This window comes from Gracilinanus agilis, chromosome 2 (genome assembly GCF_016433145.1).
Source record: "Gracilinanus agilis isolate LMUSP501 chromosome 2, AgileGrace, whole genome shotgun sequence".
Lineage (NCBI taxonomy): Eukaryota > Metazoa > Chordata > Mammalia > Didelphimorphia > Didelphidae > Gracilinanus > Gracilinanus agilis.
The window spans coordinates 335,898,997-335,918,122 of NC_058131.1; the positions used below are offsets into that span (position 1 = coordinate 335,898,997).

At 35.2% G+C, this 19,126-nt stretch overlaps 1 protein-coding gene across 1 annotated transcript in view; it reads left to right on the forward strand.

Annotated features, from left to right (window-relative positions):
- The window catches only part of MAPRE1 (microtubule associated protein RP/EB family member 1), a 33,276-nt gene that overhangs the window by 4,634 nt on the left and 9,516 nt on the right, over nt 1-19,126 (forward strand). Inside the window, exons 2-5 of the mRNA XM_044664299.1 lie at nt 114-237; nt 8,657-8,802; nt 12,562-12,769; nt 16,073-16,194. Coding sequence (XP_044520234.1) covers nt 117-237; nt 8,657-8,802; nt 12,562-12,769; nt 16,073-16,194 — 597 coding nt within the window. The 5' untranslated portion in view covers nt 114-116. The remainder of the gene's footprint in view (nt 1-113; nt 238-8,656; nt 8,803-12,561; nt 12,770-16,072; nt 16,195-19,126) is intronic.

Consider the following 19,126-nt stretch of genomic DNA (forward strand, 5'->3'; position numbering starts at 1 on the left):
TTAGTCAATCTTTATTATATGCAAGCTAAAGTGTGAGACATTTTTCAGCAAATTTTCCAACTAGTGTGTTTACTATTATTGTAAAACTTTCTTTTTTCTTCCCCATATTATAGAAGATGGCAGTCAACGTGTATTCAACTTCAGTAACTAGCGATAATTTGAGTCGACATGATATGCTGGCCTGGATCAATGAATCTCTGCAGTTGACTTTGACAAAGATTGAACACTTATGTTCAGGTAAGAAAGACATTAATAGAATAGTTTTGTAGATCACTTGAACAAATCTTAATTAGTATGGTGCAAGTAGCTTAATTCGTATTTGCTGCCAACATTAAAAATGTAATAAAGATTCTTTTTGTTTGTAGTAGTTCTTAAGTGTTTATATCCTATAAGAAGTTTCCCAATGTAAGTCTATGATCCCATGATATTTTCTCCCTCATTTCTGTTAGGCTTTCTCTTTGAGACAAGTTCTGAAATATACTTTCTTAAATAGACTCTTTTAGTCTTGGTGGTGATTATATATTCCCCCAAAGAATGAAGTGGTGACATTCTAAGGCTATTTGTATACTCTTTGACTCCCCAAATAAAATAAGTCATTAAAATTTTTTTCTATTTGGTTTATTTTACTTAAAGTTGATTGTACTACTAGTTTTACATTAATTCAAACTCCAAAGTTTAGATTTCTCCCTTTTTTTGATTAAAGGACACTATAAGATCTTACTTAAGCATGTGAATGGGTTTAATAACCATCATTTGGAAATTTGAGTTTATGCCTGTCAGTGGTATAGAAAGTATTAGTGTTATAATATTCAAGGCTCTAATGCTTTTGAGATATAAGAAATAGTAAATATCTTTTCCCTTATATTACCTTTATTCTGTGAAGTGGGCTCAAAACCCCTCAATTTCTCTTTAATTTCCTTGCCATCTCTCAGTTTGGTTTAAATAGGGTAATGTCCTTGAGTTTGAAGATGACTTAATTCATCTTCCTGTCTTATGGAATCTCATGATAGATCCTCTAACTAGAGAGATGTCTAGACTACATTACTTCCAGAATAATAGATTGTTTTTAGTCAAGGCAATATAAAACATGAATAAAATTTGATCTATTATATACTTAATTTTGTTAGTACTCTGAAATGAATTGCCTACCATGCTGCAAAATCTTGACACAATTACCTTGTTTATCATGGAACAGTGAAATATTCAGAGTCACGGTCAGGCCATATATCTAAACACCTAGGTAATAGCCTATTGGAAATCTTTGTTCCTATTTCTTAAGTTAATTGTGACAAGTATCTACCAGATTTGTCATTTCACTTCAGTTGTATTTTAAAATGCTCCATTCCCATAGCCAAGTAATTCCTCTTGTTTGCCTTTCAGAGAGGCATCAGTAGTTTCATTTTTGGACTTTTGCTTTTCCTCAAAGCTTCTTCCATGTGAATCCTGGAGGAGAGGTTTTCCCTAACTTTAACTTTCTTAATTCTCTATAGTCATTAATTTGTATGTGTTTCTATTACACGTTAGGGCCAAATCATGAGCAGGGACTGTCTTTTCAAATATGCATTTTTTCTTTTTTTAAAAATTGATACCTTTTGTTTTTGTATCACCTTATTTCAGAACTTGTCTCTTTCTCTTCTCTTACCCAGCAATTTTATCTCTTGTAACAAAGATTAAAAAGAAAGGAGAAAATATGTTGGCCACATCTGATAGTAAAAGTGTATATGTAGTATCTTATTGCTACCCTTATGATGAAGAGGTGTTTTCTTAGCTCCTTTTCAGGGTCAAGCTTGATCTTTATATTTATACAGCATTTAGTTAAATTTTTTTTTTGTTCTCCTTGTTTACACTGTTTTGGTCATTATTGATACTATCTCCCTGGTTCTACTTACTTTACTTTGCATTGGTTCATATAAATTTTCCTATGCCACCTTGTATTCTTTATAGTCAGTGTTTCTTATGAAGTAGTAATATTTTGTCACGTCTTAGTTGTAATCATCACTCGTATTTATATAACACTTTCAGGTTTGCAAAGCTCTTTGCATGTTACCTCTTTTTTGATCTTACCTATTTGATTTTCACAATAATCCTACATGGTAGGTGCTGTTATTATCCCCATTTTTATTGATCAGGAAACTGAGGCAGACTGAGAAGATAGATGACTTGCTCATGGTCACAATTTAGCAAGAGTTTGAGGCCACATTTGGAGTCTTCCTGACTCTACTACCCTATATTTCCACTATGCTACCCAAATTTACCACAATTTGTGTAGCTATTTTTCCCTCTAAATTTCTGTACTTCCACGAGAAAATGCTGTTGTAAGTTTTTTGGTATATATGGGACTTTTTTATAATTGGGTTTTTCCCCAGCAGTGGAATCTCTTGGTCAAAGGGTATGTTCACTTTAGTCTCTTTACAAACAATTCCAAATTGTCTTCAAGAATGGTTGGACCAATTCACAACTTTTCCTGTCTTTCTAAAAAAAACCCTCTGATATTGACTATTTCCTTATTTTATCATTTTTATCAGTTTGGGAATGTACAATGACACAGTTATTTTTCTTTTGTTTTTCTCTTATCAGTGACTTAGAGCAATTTTCAATATAGTAACATAAGTTTGCAGTTATTTTGAAAATTATTAATATTCTTTAACTGCTTATCTTTTAGAGGACTCTTAACTATTTTGAAATCATCTCCATGGTAAATTTGAGAGTAATTTTCTGAGGGCAATACATTTTTAACTTCTTATTATTGTCAGTAGTACCTATGCCTCATTTTCATTAATTGATCCTATTACTGTCCTTTTATCTCAAGTTTTACAGATACTGACATGGTTCTTTCCTTCCTTAGACTTAGTATTAGAAGAGACTTTGGAGTTCATCAGCCCTTCCTCTATTCTGTCTTTGATTCCAAGAAACATTTAAGTAGCTAGAGTACAGGTCTTTTAGGGTGATTGTTTGTTTGAAACCAAGGCTGCCTAAAACATTGAATGAAAGTAACTCTGTTTTTACAGGATCATAGATTTGGAGCTAAAAGAGGCTTTAAAGGTCAAGTCCAGGCCTCTCTTTTTACAGATGAGATATTCTGAAACCTAGAATGTTGAGTTATTTGCCTAGAATTAGACCAGGGGCAACTAGTTGTGCAATGGGTTAGAGCATGGGGCTTAGAATCAGGAAGACTCATCTTCACGAATTCAAATCTAGCCTCAGACCCTTACTAGTTGTATCACTCTAAGCAGTGGACAAGTGACTTTACTGTGTTTGCATCTGTCCCTCATCTGTAAAATGACCTGGAGAAGGAAATGGCAAACCCCTCTAGTATCTTTGCCAAGAAAATTCCAAAATGGGGTCATAAGGAATTGGACATGATGACTGAGACAACTTATCAACAAAAGACAACAAACCTAGTGGCAGAATTTGAACCCAGATTTTCCTTACTTGACTCAAGAATGCCATTTGTCTGTACATGTGAGTACTTCATGTTTCCATAACACTTCTTTTGAGATGTTCTATATATCTTGAAACACAGAGCTGAGACTGATACTGTAGAAATGGTTCAATTTTAATTAAAAAAAATTTTTTTTTTCTAATTGAAAATGAAATGTCAAAACATTTGGTTGTGAGGTCATTTTGGGGTAGTTGAATTTGTAGCATGATGGCAGTAGTATAGTAGATAGAATACTGGACCTCAGGATTTTGGAGATCTAGGTTCTAGTTTGGTTTCTGCACCTAACTGCTTTTGTAAGCTATTTACTTTGTTGCTCTAGGCCTTTGCTTCCTCCTCTTAAAAATGAGGTTAGTAATACCTGTCATGCTTAATTCTCAGGATTGTTGAATATCTAATAGGATTATACTTTTGTTTTGGATATTACTACTCTCTTTCTTGACCTGGCTGGGAATGCATTGGTCACTCTTAGGCTCAATCCCAATGCTGATGATTATGGAGACTTTAGCTTGATCTGTTTTTCCTGACCTGAATTGGTTTAACTCTCCATAGGTAGCTTAGTAACCCTCTGCTCCTAGGTGCTCACCATAAGACTGCCGGATTTAGTGCATGTTATGCAATTTAGCCTTGATGGGCTTTCAACTCTTAAGATTCAAGCCTCTTCCCCAAGTAGCAGGGACTTTTCAAGGCCTGTGTGTGTGTGTGTGTTATATATATATAAAATATATATAAAAACATGTTACAGATTGCATATATAGGATTATTAGTATTAGTAATGAATTGCAAGTATTTTGTTATTTTAGATCTGTGAAATACATTGAAAGTGGTAATAATTCTTTACACTTTTAATTGTTTAAATTGGAAATTTTTCTATATATGCAAATGTTAACATTTGTGTCTTCAATTGAAGTTTATAGATAGTTTTTAATTCATTTATAAGTAGTTATTTTATTTCATGAAGGTTGAGATGCATTCTCTGTTTTGGAATACCTTGTTTTCATTTTTCTATGTTTTTTGGTAGTTTTTAGAAAATGAGACGCTTGCTACCAGTATGGTACCAAACAAGAATGACAGTATTTCCATAAAGGAAGCATTCTGCTAAAGGTCTGGTAGATTTGCTTATAAATAGGCATAAGAGAAAAAAATAGGGAACACTAGTGTTAATTAAATGCTTTCTAGAGCCTCAGTAATATTACTGTTGGATCACACTGTTATATATACCTTTAACATTTCAAAGATAAGTATATATTCAAGGAAACTAGATCCTTTTCTCAAATAACAACTTTCAATATTGGGTATAGAAAAGCATGAATGACAGGTGACCACCTTTGGTGAGTCAGCATTTTCTGATTGTGGACAGCTCTAAACTCAACTCTGGTTAGTTCTGAAAACACCAATGAACGTAGATAACTTCTATTCATTTCTTCTAACCAGATAAGATATGAAGAGGGAAGGAAGAGAGGATAAGTTGCTGTAACAAAGTTGTCAAGCTTAATATTCATTATTACATTTTAGAGTTTCCCTATTGGGATAGTTTGCAGAGTGCCATCCTAGAATACTATTATCCAAATGGATTTTTATGAGGAACTTGAAGGACAAAGGCTAGGTAAAATTGATTTCTAACACCAAGTTTTACTTGTTTGCTTTATTCTAAACTTAGTTACCATGAACAAAAATATGTCTCATATATACGTGTGTGTGTCCATTCCCCCCTCCCCCCTCCGTGTGTGTGTGTGTGTGTGTGTGTCTGTAATTTTATAAAAGCAAGAATAAAAAATGATTGTACAAAATCATAAATATTTGCTTGGCACCAAATTTTAGATGTTGGGTTCTAGTTGCTTTTTATAGATCTTGATCTTCTACCTCCAATAAATCTTTCTACTCTCTGCTCTTTATTTTGTTGGTTCTGGGAAATTTCTATTTCTTTTCAAATGATTAGCAACAAGATCTGGCTTACTTCATGATCATATGCCATGGAGGAAGGTGCTGTTATTTCTAGGCAGATAAGGAATTTCTGGTCACACTTGATTTCAGAAAAAGACTTGGCTTTGTTAATATCCATCTTTAGAGAGTCAGTTCTATTTTTATTTATGTATTAATTAGTTCCTTTTCTGTTAGATTTGCTAGATTGTTAGGTGGGTCTGGATTGTGTGTGTGTGTGTGTGTTTGAGTACCAAGAATATTTTCAACCTTTAATCTAGTCTCCTGCTTTTTATTTCCATGTCTGTGTACCTGCCCCTCCTCTTCAGGAATCATAAATATAACAAAATCTTAACAGCATCTTCTTTCCTAACTGGCTCCTCTTTCTGCCTTTCCAGGGTAGAAAAAACTCAAGTTATTTTTTCTTCCTTCTCTTTTATTTCCTGTCAATGATTCTTTTGAAGTCTTGTGAAGTTTCTCTTATCCATTATTTTGTTTCCATTTTCATTGGTAATACTCTAATTCAGTCATTTCCTACATCTGGATTACTAAATCCTCTAATGGTCTCTGTCTTTTAAGTTTTCCCCTCTTTATGTTCTCATTTGGTGGTGGAATCATAAGAGTTTTCTTAAAATACTATCATCATGTCACTCCCTCTTCAACGATCATTAGTGACTTGAATGCCAATTTCATTAAGGTTAAATTCCTTTGTTTGGCTTTCAAGACAACATGGTTTCACTCAACTCTGCTAACAACAATGAGAAGTCAAACTTCATTTAGGCAAATCTTTCTGGAAATAGTGCATATATTGTTACCTTGATGCCTTTGTATACATTTTTATTCACTATGGAATGACCTCTTTTTGTGTGAGCTCAGTAACACTTTACAATTTTTATTTTATTTTTTAATTTTTTTTCCACGTTTACATGATTCTTATCTCCCTCCCTTCTTCACTCCCCCCTTCCTGGAGTTGACAAGCAATTTCACTGGGTTGTTACATATGTTATCACTCATTCTATTTCCATATTATTAATTTTTGTAATAGAGTAATCTTTTAAAATCAAAACCCCAAATCAAATACCCACATAAAACAAGAGATAAATCATATGCTTTTCTTCTGTGTTTCTACTACCATAGTTCTTTCTCTAGATGAGGATAGCATTCTTTCTCATAAGTCCCTCAGAGTCTCCTGGATCATTGCATTGCTTTTGGTAGCAAAGTCAATTACATTTGATTGTTCCACAGTTGTTTCAGGTACTACTGTGTATAATGTTCTCCTGGTTCTGTTTATTTCATTCTGTATCAGTTCATGTAGGTCTTTCCAATTCTTATAGAAATCAAGCAGTTTATCATTCCTTATAGCACAATAGTATTTCATCACCATCAAATGCCACAATTTGTTCAGCCATTCCCCAATCGAGGGACATCCCCTCATTTGGAATAACCTCTTTATTTAAATTCTGTCCACCTATTAAGGACCAGCTCAAGTTTCAGTTCTTCCATTGGAACTAGTTATCTCCTTCTTAGAAGGGTAAACAGTTTAATTCAATGGTTTCCAACCTGTGGACTGTGGAGTTACTATGAATCCTTTTGGGAAACCTTGCCATTTTGGAGACTGAATAAATGCATTCGTATGTATTAATATTTTTTGATATGTTTAATATTATGATTAATAAAATCCACATATATTTTAAAGAATTCATAGTTTTTGTCATGTATTTGCTCAGCCATCAGATACAACTAATATAATTACAACTCTTAGCATTGGGGGAGGTGGTCAGAAAAATTTTAAAACAAGATGATAATAAGAATAGCTAACATTTACATATTGCTTATTATGTGCCAAGCACTCTGTGAAGTGATTTACAATTATCTCATTTGATCCTTACAACAATTCTGGGAGGTTGGTGCTATCATTATCCCCATTTTACAATTGAAGAAACAGAGGTGAACAGAGCTTGAGTGACTTTCCCTAGTAAGTGTCTAAGGGCAAATTTGAACTCAGATCTTCCTGACTTTGGGCTCACCACTCTATTCACTTCACTACCTAAGTGTCTCATATTTGCATAATTATAAAAGCTTAGCTCAGTGCCTGAAACATAGTAGACATTATCTAAATGCTAGCTGCTATTATTATTTCCAAAGGGCAGCTATGTGGGACAGCGGATAGAGTTCTGTGTCTGAAGTCAAGAAGACTCATCTTTCTTTCTCTTAAAAATTTTTTTTAAATTGTCATTCAAGACACTTCCATATTGGTCATTGTTGTAAGAACAAAACCCCACAATAAAATCATAAATATACTGATGGGAAAGGTGACTCCAAGACTCATCTTTCTGAGTTCAAATTTGACCTCAGACATTTACTAGCTATGTGATCCTGGGCAAGTCACTTAACCTATTTTCTTCAATTTCCACATTTGTAAAATGAGCTAGAGTAGGTTATGGGAAATCACTCCAGTATCTTTGCCAAGAAAGCCCCAAGGGGTCATGAAGGGTCAGACATAACAAACAACTGAACAACAACTACTTTATTTCCAAAGAGGCTAATGAAGATAGCTTTTAATGTTCCTTAACATACAGCAAAAATCTTAGACAGAATTGGGTTGTTCTCTTGTGCTGTGACATCTCTTCATATGACATTTCTATACCTTTCATTTCTTGGATCTCTCATTTCAAGAGTTCACTCTTGCCACTGAAATTCTTTTGGTTTCCTTTTGTCATTGTCCTTTGAAAAATAATAGAAGTGGAATAGTCAGTTCATGATTTCTGAATTGATTTTTCTCCAGTCTTCTCAGAGGAATGTTCTTTTTTAATAAACTTTTACTTTGTTACATATTTCCTTTTCCAGCCAGCTTTTTACTTTACTCTTGGATTTTATTTTCTTGTAATACTTGGTAACTCCAGAATAACTTGGAGGGTAGTTAATAAGTTAAATTAGCTGATTTATGGAAGAAATTTAATTATCCTGTATTGTGAGGAAAATTGTTTCTCTGGGCTTTATTTTGTTATTTTGTTAATGGAAAAATTAAGAATAATTAGTGAAAGCTTCATAGAGGCAAATATAAGAAAGAAATTTCTATCCACAGTACTATCCAAAAATGAAATAGACTGTTATCAGGTAATTAGCCTCTCATTACTGAAAGGGCTCAAAAAGAAATTGAGAGATTGGTTGTTGAAAATGGTAAGAGAAAGAGTGCCATTCAATAATCTTTACAGTTTCTTTCAACTTTAAAATTTTATAAGCTTTATGAAGGGACTAACATGACTGAGTGATGATTGTACTCTTCTTTTGGGTCAGGTGCTGCTTATTGTCAGTTTATGGATATGCTTTTCCCTGGTTCCATTGCTCTGAAGAAAGTGAAGTTTCAAGCAAAACTGGAACATGAATATATTCAGAACTTCAAGATCTTACAAGCAGGTTTTAAGAGAATGGGTGTGGACAAAGTAAGTTGGAATTATATTTTTTCATTTGAATGTGTGCTTTTTATTTTTATTAGCACTGTCTATATTAATCTGGATTTACTGGAGGTAAGCTAGCTATGGAAATGTAGAAGAATTTTCCGTGCTGCCCAGGTTCATTATTTTATGCAGAATGGGTTTATCAACTTCATTGTAAATATTCATCCCAGAAGTGAAATTTGGCAGACATGTAATTCAGCAAATTCACATAAGTCATTGTGATATTAAAAAATTATTGGCTTTAATTATGTGATTGTTCCTAAATCTGACAGATTCCCAGTTTACTTAAGTTAGATGGGTCATATTGTTTCTAGGAATGTTGGAAAAGGCTGCCCAGCTGGTGTGTATATTATTTTCCTCATCCCTGCTGTCATAGATGCCTTTCTAAGAGGTAATGGAGACCAGGGAACCTAATAAGAATCATTAAATGTAATAGCTTCTATAGAATAGTATGTATGCAGATTACTTTTTTCCTTTCAAACCTTTATCTTCCATCTTAGAATCTACACTAAGTATCAGGTTTCAAGACAAAGGAGTGTAAGGACAAGGCAATAGGGGCTAAATGACTTGCCTAGGGTTACATAGTGTAAAGGTGGAAATTAATGGTTGGACAATAAATTTATGAAATTATGTAGTTGCCAATTTATTATATCTTGAGACAGAAATTTATTTACAAAATAGAGGGGAAAAAATAAAGTAGAGAAATATGAAAGAGGTTAGAGAATATACCTATACTAGTCCTCATCCAGGAGGGCTGGTGGTGAGTAACCACTGTGGCCTCCTCCAAGATGGAAACTAGTCTCTCCAGAAACTAGGAAAGAATCAGCCCTTTCACTTACCCAACGAAGTAGTCCAAGAGTCAGAGTCTTAAGTTAAAGCCGAACTCCAAGCTGACAATCCAAGCCACGGTCTCCAGTGAAGCTTCTTTGAAGACTATTTCCAGAAGACACTTTTTTGAGACTATCTTCTCAAAGACAATCTGCCTCAAGCTGAAAGATTTCATGGCTTTTATGGTGACCCCTTGTCCCTTACCCTCTTCACAGAGGCCAATCACAATTTCCAAATTGTCTAGCACTGCTTGGGGGGTCAGTGTCTGTGGAATTGACTTCTCACCTTCTGAAGGTTAAGTTCTTATCTAAGGGGTGTGAATTTTCTAAAATTCATCTTCTGGAGAGGTGAATACTCATCCTTACTGATTGAGTTTCTGAGGGTATGAATTCACTAAGTAGTTTGCAGCTCTTCCACCTAGTTCAGGCTTGTGTTGATTCAATCAAAAGGTGGACAGAGGAGAGTTAATCCTGTCTTCATAACCTAGTGAGGTATTTAAGTTAGTGTTAACTCAGGATAGACATTAATAAAGAATTCTCTTTCACAATAGCTAGGAAGCCTCTGAGGCCAGATTTAACCTAGGATTTCCCATATCTGGGCCTGACTCTCAATCCATTGAGCCACCTAGCTGTTCTCAGACTACTTTTTTGCTAGTATATTTGAATTTGTCAGAGACAGATTCTCCTAGGTATATAATTTTTATGGTCCTGACCTATAATTTCAAGTATGAGAAACTTCTAATGTGTATTTGCAAGTCTATAAGTTAGTGCTAAAAGAGTTGCATAACTTCCTAATAGGCCATGTGACCTACCTGTGGTCACATATCTTAATATGTTTCAGGGTAGATGATTATAAGACTGGCCCTTGCTATTGTTTCTCTAGATAGATCATGCATTTCATGACAGTCTGATGAAATCAATGGACTTGTCAGAATAATTCTTATTTTAATTAAAAGCTTTTACCTTCTATCTTAGAATACCAAGTACCAAGATATCAAATATTGATTCTAAGACAGAAGATCAGCAAAGGCTAGGCAATTATGGTTTAGTGCTTTGCTCAGGGTCACACAGCTAGGAAGTGTCTGAGGTCAGATTTGAACCTAGGTCCTTCTGACTCCAGGTCTGGCACTTATCCATTGTGCTACTCAACTGCTCCAGAATAATGTTTTTAAGTGCATAAAGTGAAATATGTGGCGTTACAAAGGAAGCAAAATATATTGAAATAACAGTGATCAAAATAACAAGGAAAAAACATCCCAACAAAAACCCAAGTTCCTGGTACCCAGGATTAGAACTCCTTATAAATTGTATAGGACAAATATCTCCCTCTTATGCAATGGGTTTGTCCATTCGGTAAGCACTAAGAAGAGTGAATATAGTGAATGTTTACTGTTAATCAGCTACACCATTGTACTTTCTGTCTATAAAGATGAATGATATTCTTGGTCTTGAGAAGCTTAATATTTAATAGGAAAGGTAAAGCACAGTTCAGATACCACATTCTGTCTGTGTTTCAGGTAAGTGCAATAAGGTTAGTTCATATACTGTTGATGATTAGAGATGACTGGCAAATGGGGAAGATGACATGGAAGAGCTTTCACTTGAATTGTATCTTAGAGAATGGGTAGGATGTGGATCAGTGGGATGATGTTTGCATATGGAAACATAGGACAAAGAAGATGGAAAAATATGGGTTGAGTTATTACCTCTAAAGTTGATTGTAAATTTAATTTAGTTTTTGTAGAATAATATTATAAACATGGTCAGGAAAGCCTGCTTCTTTAAGGAATCTTAAAATTCTTTTTGTAAAACTATTACCAATCAATTCAGCATCAGTGAAGATACCAATTAATTGCCAGGGAAGGAAGATTATTTAAAATCATTAACAACTTGCCTCTAATTCAGATATAGGTCAGATTCTATTTATTACATATCATAAAAGCAGTGTTTAACACATTGAGAGAACTCAGAGAGGGGACAAGTTTATGGTCTTAAAATTTCTGATGTGCTCAGATTTAAAATACAGATTGGGTAGGATTACTTTGCTTAACTCCATAGGTCAGAACGAGGACCAGTGAGTGAAAGGTACTAGAAATACCTTTCAATATTAGAAAGGAATTGATAATATTTAGAGCTTTTTAACAATAGGATGGCCCTTGGGGAAGATAATGTGTTCTCTTTCACTAAGATAATTAAGGAAAAGGCTAGATGAACACTTAGGCATGAGTATGCTTCTAGCAGGTGCTGAACTAAATGATCTTTGAGCTCCTTTTCTGCTGAGTTTTTATAAAATTCTTTATGGGGCAAAAAAATTAATGAACTCCAGCAAAAGTACTATTTAATTCAAGCATTTTTTGATATATCAAATTTCAGCTTAATGAAATAACCTCTGCCTTGGAGTTTACTTTAATGGGATTTGACTTTTTTGATAAATTACTTGTTTTATAATACTAGGGCTTTAACCCTTAATTTCTATAATGAATGAATGAATGAATGAATATAACACATTTATAAAGAATTTACCATGTTTTTAGTAGTATTTGAAACACTGATACAAGTAGAAAGAAACTAATATCCCCCTGTCCTCCAGTTCACGTTCTAATTGGGGGTAATTAATACATTAAAAAAAAAAGAAGTCATTCAGCTCAAGGGCAGATGGAATAAATGTGTAGAAGTTGTGAGGGCAATGGTGGGATGGCTGGCAGGGTCTTTGGAGTCCTTAAGGTTTATGTAGATCATCAAATTTGATAATAGTGCCTAGGGGTCTGGAGGTAATAGTTATTAGCAAGTCATATGGTAAGATCTACCTGCAGTCAATCTCACCAAAAGACTTTTTTTCTTTGTAGATTCTGTATACTGATTCTTTAACATCTCTGACTTTGGGCTAAACTATCTTGATTTTTTTTCTTTTTCTTAGATAATTCCTGTGGACAAATTAGTGAAAGGAAAATTTCAAGATAATTTTGAATTTGTTCAATGGTTCAAGAAATTTTTTGATGCAAACTATGATGGGAAAGACTATGATCCTGTAGCAGCTCGACAAGGCCAAGAAACGGCAGTAGCCCCCTCCCTCATGACTCCAGTTTTGAATAAGCCAAAAAAACCTCTTGGTTCTAGTGGTGCAGGTAAGAGTAGAGTTCTAAACAAAAGATGACCTATATTCTGTTGATGCTGCTTTGAGTCAGCAAAGTTACTGTACTTTACTAATCTTTGGAATATCAGTTATAAAATAGGGCTCTTTAGTTCAAGTTTGTAACTCTTGGAGATATTAAAGGCTGTACAGTTATCATTATGGCAAGTCTTCTCTAGGTGGGACTCCAGTAAGAATGGTCTGGTAATAAAGGATTTCGAGCTCTCTCTTGTTCCTTAAAATTATTTTGTGCTCTCATGCTCGTGATTGGTAGAATAGGAAATTTATACAAGTTCATCTAGTCCTTAACATTCCAATAATTCTCAGATATTAACTTTGAAATTTGGGGGAAAAATCTAGCATATTTAGGATAAGTATATATAGTGGGTAAAGTAGTTGAGTGAAAACACATTTACTTATTGTGGATTTAAAAAAGCACCTAACTCTTCCTTGTTCTGAGTTTAAGTGTACATGTTATAGGGTAGTCATTGCCTATTTTTACATCTGATCAAGCAGTTTTATATGAAGCAAAAGACTGGATTCTTCTAAATTAGTATCTTAGATAATGCTGAATTTATATGCAGTTATTTTGATCATTATATGTCAAATAATCTGATTCGTTTACCTTTCTCATTTTGTTCCTATTTCTTTTCATTGTATTTGATGTCTTCACAGAGAGCAGACCAGATAGCAAGATTAGGGAATACTTAAATAAGGAGATTTGATAAGACTAAAACATCACTTAAAAGGCTTGGAGAGGAATGAGAAGGAAATTATTGATGGACATAAGTTTTGGAATGAACTTTGAACTTCATATAGCTAAATTGTCAAGGAGTCCACTTGATATAACTCAGAGCTGGCTATGCTACTTTATATTGCAGTTAAAAGATGGTAATGTAAGAGAGGCTGGTTGATTTCTCAAGTTGGGCCTCTCTGGTATCTACCTAGGTGAAGTTCATTTCTGGCCCAGTTTCTGATCCTCAGCTTTATAGACGCAAGACTTTATGTTCTCAGCTGTAGGAAAATAATATGCCCCAGCCATTCTTAAAGAGACTGATTATGAACCAGGAGGCTAATTAAGAATTTTGGCAGGGTAACTGATACCAATTCTCTTGCATGAGATGCTTCTAGAAGTGTATTTTCTCCATTTGACTTTGTTGCATTAATTCCTTGGAACTGCTTCTGATTTGTATAGTTAGCTGAATAATTGTTTCAAGTTCAGATATATATGCCTCAGATCTGGGGGAGTGTCAATGGGTAGTGACAAGAACACTGGATTTGAAGTTCAAGAGCTTGTATTCAAATTCTAGTTCTGCCGTTATTGCTGTGAGGCTGTGGTTTGGTCATTTGCCCTTTCTCCACTCTACAAAATGCACAGTTTGGGCTAAATGAGATCTTTAAGGTCTTTTCCAGATATAAATTCTATGCTGTACTTTTCAGATGACCACTTCCATTATCCATGATGAGTATTTTACAAGAAAAAATTTGCTTTCAACAGATTATTAGCTCATGCTTCCAGCTCTGTCGCCAGGAGCATGGAGTTTATTGTATATATTTCAAGACTCAATTCACACAAAAGGACCCCCCACCCCCCAAACTTTGCAGATGTGCAGAAGTTAAAAATTATGTCATATCAAAACACAAACGGTCTCATTTGACTTCAGAATAGAACAAGGCCAAGCTGAATTTTGGCTGGGTTCTTATCAGAAAACCAAGTCGGGGAATATTTTCTCAGGGTTGAATTACCCCTGCTAAGGTTTTGGCCTTGGCTGTACCAGGCAGCTGCATTCCTGGCCAAAGGGGAAGAGTGTTAACCTCTTAAATTCAGGTTTTCTAGGAACTTAAAGCTTTTCAATAAAGCCACAATACTTTTCAACAAGAAATCACAAGGATCACAAAAGGCATCAAAAGTGGAGTCTCAGATTTTTAATCTATTCTCTTATTGGCTTCCCTCAGCTAAATATACATAAGTATAGATTAAGTAGCTGCTAAAGGTAAAAACAAAAACAAAGGGAAAAAAACAACAAACAACAAAAACAAAAACAAAAAAACCTGATAGAATCCACAGTGCTTCCTAAGCATATATTTTCTCTTTGGGGCAAAATGCAGCTTTTCTGAGGTAAAAAGAATTTTTTTTTTTTTAGGAGTAAAGCAAGGTAAAAATGGTTAATTTCAACTTTAACAATCACTCTAATAAATGCTAAGTTAAGCTCAGTGATTTTTCTCCAGTTTTTTATGAGATTTTTTACAAGATGAAATTATTTGGGGCACAGAGCAGAGATGCTTTCCCTCTGAGAGGGTTTTAAAAGCCTTTCTCTAGGTGTGGCCCACAGTTAATTAAGAAATGAGGGGCATGTTTGTTGTCAGTAAGGCAAACTAGCCAGCTGAAAGATATATTCCTTCCCAAAATCTGAGGGTCGGCTAATTTGAACCAGTTCCTCAGGTGAGGCCTATACTCTCTCTGGGGTTTTTCCTGGCATGGAAGGGGGTGGTTTGGGAACCAATTCCCCAGGTGGGGTTTTAGGACCCAGGCGCTAAAATTCAAACAGCTTTGTGCTATTTATTCTAGGGTAAAAGTAGAAAAAAAATTTTTTTTTGAACTTACCTCTTCAGCTATGTTGAGTTGAGGTTACAGAGTGAAAGAAGAGGCAAGAAAATATCAGAAGATTAAGGGTAATCAGCACAACCTAAGTGGTCTGCCAAAAATGTAAGCGTTTTGGAAAAAGGGGTTTTATGGGTTCAATATATTAAAAGATGGTCACCAGAGGATTGAACTATTATCAATCCTCAATTAAGAATAATCTGAAGTCAAAATTGACTTTTATGGAAGTTTATTTATGAATCTAACCCAGTAGGTAATTTATTATGATCCTCTAATTAATCTAAGTAGATCTTAACTTTCAGCTGAGAGTTAGAGTGCCAGAGGCCCGGAGGTGAATGGAGCAAAACTTTATTCACAGAGTCTACTAAAAGAAATTTCTTAAGAGAAGTTCTTCTCATAGAACGCCTAGGGGGCGGTCAGTCGATTCTGATTTGTCACTCACTCTAGCACAAGTGTGGTTAGGACCTCCCAGAATTGGAGGTGCTCTCACTTTTTATGATTAAATCTAAAGATGGGCAGTGTAGACTTAATCTTATTATCACAATAGCTAGGAAGTGTCTGAGGCTAGATTTGAACCCAGGACTCTTGTCTCTAGGCCTGGCTCTCAAACCACTGAGCTACCTAACTGCCCCCATTAATTATTGTTCTGATTTTATTTTTCTTTCATTCCATTTAAAAGTTAAGTTTTTTTCTCAGCTCCACAGAGGCCCATTTCTACACAGAGAACTACAGCACCTTCTAAGACAGCCCCTGGTATGGTCAGAAAGAATCCAGGTATGGGAAATGGAGATGATGAATCAGCAGAATTGATCCAGCAGGTAAGGTGTCTTCTAAAACTAAACTTAGTATTCATTTTATTTTTTTTGGTTTAAGAAAAATAAAGATTAACATCTGAACTCTTTCCCCTTTTGCCCTGGATAAACCATGCCTTATAGCAAAATCAATCTACACATTAATCAAATGTGACAGTTTGTGCAGTATTCTTTCTTTGTTCCTGAACTCTGTAAGAAAGGAGAAATATTTTCTCAAGTCTTCTCTAGGATCATATGTTTTGGTCATTATAACTACACAAGATTCAGCTTTGTTTTTCCTATTTATATTTTTGTATAATCATTGGTTCAATACTTCAACAAGTATTTAAGCACCTCCTATGTAGTTTAGACTAGGTGCTTGGGATATAAATAAAATTATTACTTCAGTCCCTAAAGTTTGTGAAGGTTTTTTACCTTATAGGAGTTTACATTTGGTCCTAGAGAGAGTTGGCAGCCACTGGAATTGATTGAGTGGGGTGGGGAAATGGGGTGGGGTGTAGCTTATGATCTGTCTGATTTGTGCTTAAGGAAAATTCTTGGGTGGCAGTGTGTAGAATGGTAAGTGGCTGGGAAACCAGTAATAATTTAGGCAAGTGCTGATAGAGAGTCTCAGTTAAGGTTGTAGCTGTCTGAATAGAGGGAAGGGGTCGGATGCAAGAGATGTTAACCACGAATTAGATATATGAATGAAAGGAAAAGGAGGAATTGAGGATAATGCTGAGAGATTTTTAATTTTAGGGAAAGAAAGATGGTGTCTTTGACAGGAATAGGGAAATTTGGAAGATGGGAATGAGTTTGGGCAAATGGGGATATGGAAGTGAGATTGAGGTTGGAGATAGCTCTCTTATCTTTGTCTCTATGAGTCATTGACATAAACATGATAATTAAATCCATGGGAATGATGAGGTCATTAAGGGAGAATGTAGAGAGTGGAATGTAGGGAGCCTAGGGAAACACTTTGGGAAACACCTATAGCAAGGGATTATGATAAATCAACAAAGGAGACTGAAAATTAGTGGTTACACAGAAAGAAGAAAATTGAGAGAAAGTGATCAGAGTGTAGATAGGAGAGTATGTTCAGGAGGGGAAAGAATGATTGATATTGTTGAAGGCAGCAGAGGAGTCAAGAATGATAAAGATCATAAGCTTTGGCAATTTGGAGATTAGTGGTAACTTTGGAGAGAGCAATTTAGATCTGGTATTGTCAAAGCTAATTTTGAAAAAGATTGAGTAGTGAGTGAAAAGAGAGAAAGTGGAAGCCCTGAGTATAGACAGCTTTTTTTTCTTGGAGTTTGGTTGAGAAAGAATAGAGAGATAAAGGGCAACAGCTGGAAAGGATGGTATGGGCCTCTGAAAGGTTTTTTAAGAAGGAAGGAGACCTGATCTTGTCTGAAGGTGGTAGGAGAATGAACAAGTAGCCTGGAGATGTTAAAGATGAGGGAGGAAATTGATTGAGGTTGCTGGAAAGGGTGGGAGAGAAGAGGACCAAGGGCACATGTAGTCAGATTATGGCAAGGAGAAGGGCCACTTCTCTGCTGAGTCTTGGGGAAAGGAAGAGAATGGAGGAGGATGTCAAGGTATTCTGAGATGAGAAGGGGAGAGGATGGAACTCACATTGAATAACTCAATTGCCTCATTAAAGTAAAAGGTGAGGTTCTTAATGGATGGGGGGTAGGGTGGGAGATTTGGAAGGCTTGAGAGAAGAGAATAAGCATTGATACAGTATTTTGTGGGTTGTAAGTTAAGATAGATAATAAAAGGTGAGAATCCAGTTTAAGTTGAATAACATGAATTTATTATGTATCCAGTCAGCATGGTTGAGTGACTTTCCTCCAGCTGGATTCACTAGCATGTGAGTAGGGGTGTAGGTAGTGGATGTTGGGGAATAATTGAGAGCTGAGGTTTGGCAAGGTTTAAATTATGGTAGTGTAGAATTGAATTTAGATTAACTATTGAGTCAAGATTGGAGAGAGGGAAAAATTGAAATAAGAAAAGGGCTAATTGGTCTGAAATAATGGGTTTAGGAAGGGTGAGGCATACAGAGAGATGAAATTACAGGAGGCAGTGGATGTATAGAGGAATGCCAGAGTACATGTGTGTAATGGTGAGTTCCAATATATGACCATAAGTTCTTTTAAGCTTTTCCTTGCTTCTCTGAATTTTTTATATTGAGCATTTCTTGCAGCACTGTAATTATTTTACCTACATGTACCATAACTAAATTTCTTTTTGTTTCCTAAAACACCTTATTTTTTAATATTAGTTCTAAGACAGAAGAGTGACAGGGGCCAGGCAATCAGGGTTAAGTGACTTGCTCAGAGTCAGACAGCTAGAAAGTATCAGAGGCCACATTTGAACCCAGGTACTCTCAATTCCAGGCCTGGCTCGGTGTCTGTGCTACCTGGCTCCCTCCATAATTAAACTTCATTTTCATGAAAAAGAGAATAGATGCAGTGATTCTTGGAAGCACTAAGACCCTAGAGTATGATATTGTGTAAAGAGAACTTTAAGGAAGCTATGCATCAGTAGTTTTTGCTTTCTGGTCCTTGATCACATTTAGGGTACAAATGTATAATTAAAGATTGTTAACCCTGGCAGACTGGTGAAGCATACGGATTCCTTTTCAGAATGTCTTTCAATAATTGAAGGTAAAGCTTAAGTTCAGTTAGAGGTTAGTGCAGTGATAGGCAACCTTTTGAGCTTGGTGTGTCAAAATTCGCCAAAAAAACAAGCATAACTCGGGTGGTGTGTCACTTTGAGAAAAAAACCATAACTTTGCAATATTTATAGTTTAAATAATAAAAATGTTTAATTGTAATATATAACTATATTTAATAAACCAAAATAGGTAAATTAATATAGGTAGAATTGTCATCTATAGTGCACAGAGTGTCTACACTACACTACCTACAGCAGATGTTTTATCCTTGGCATGTGG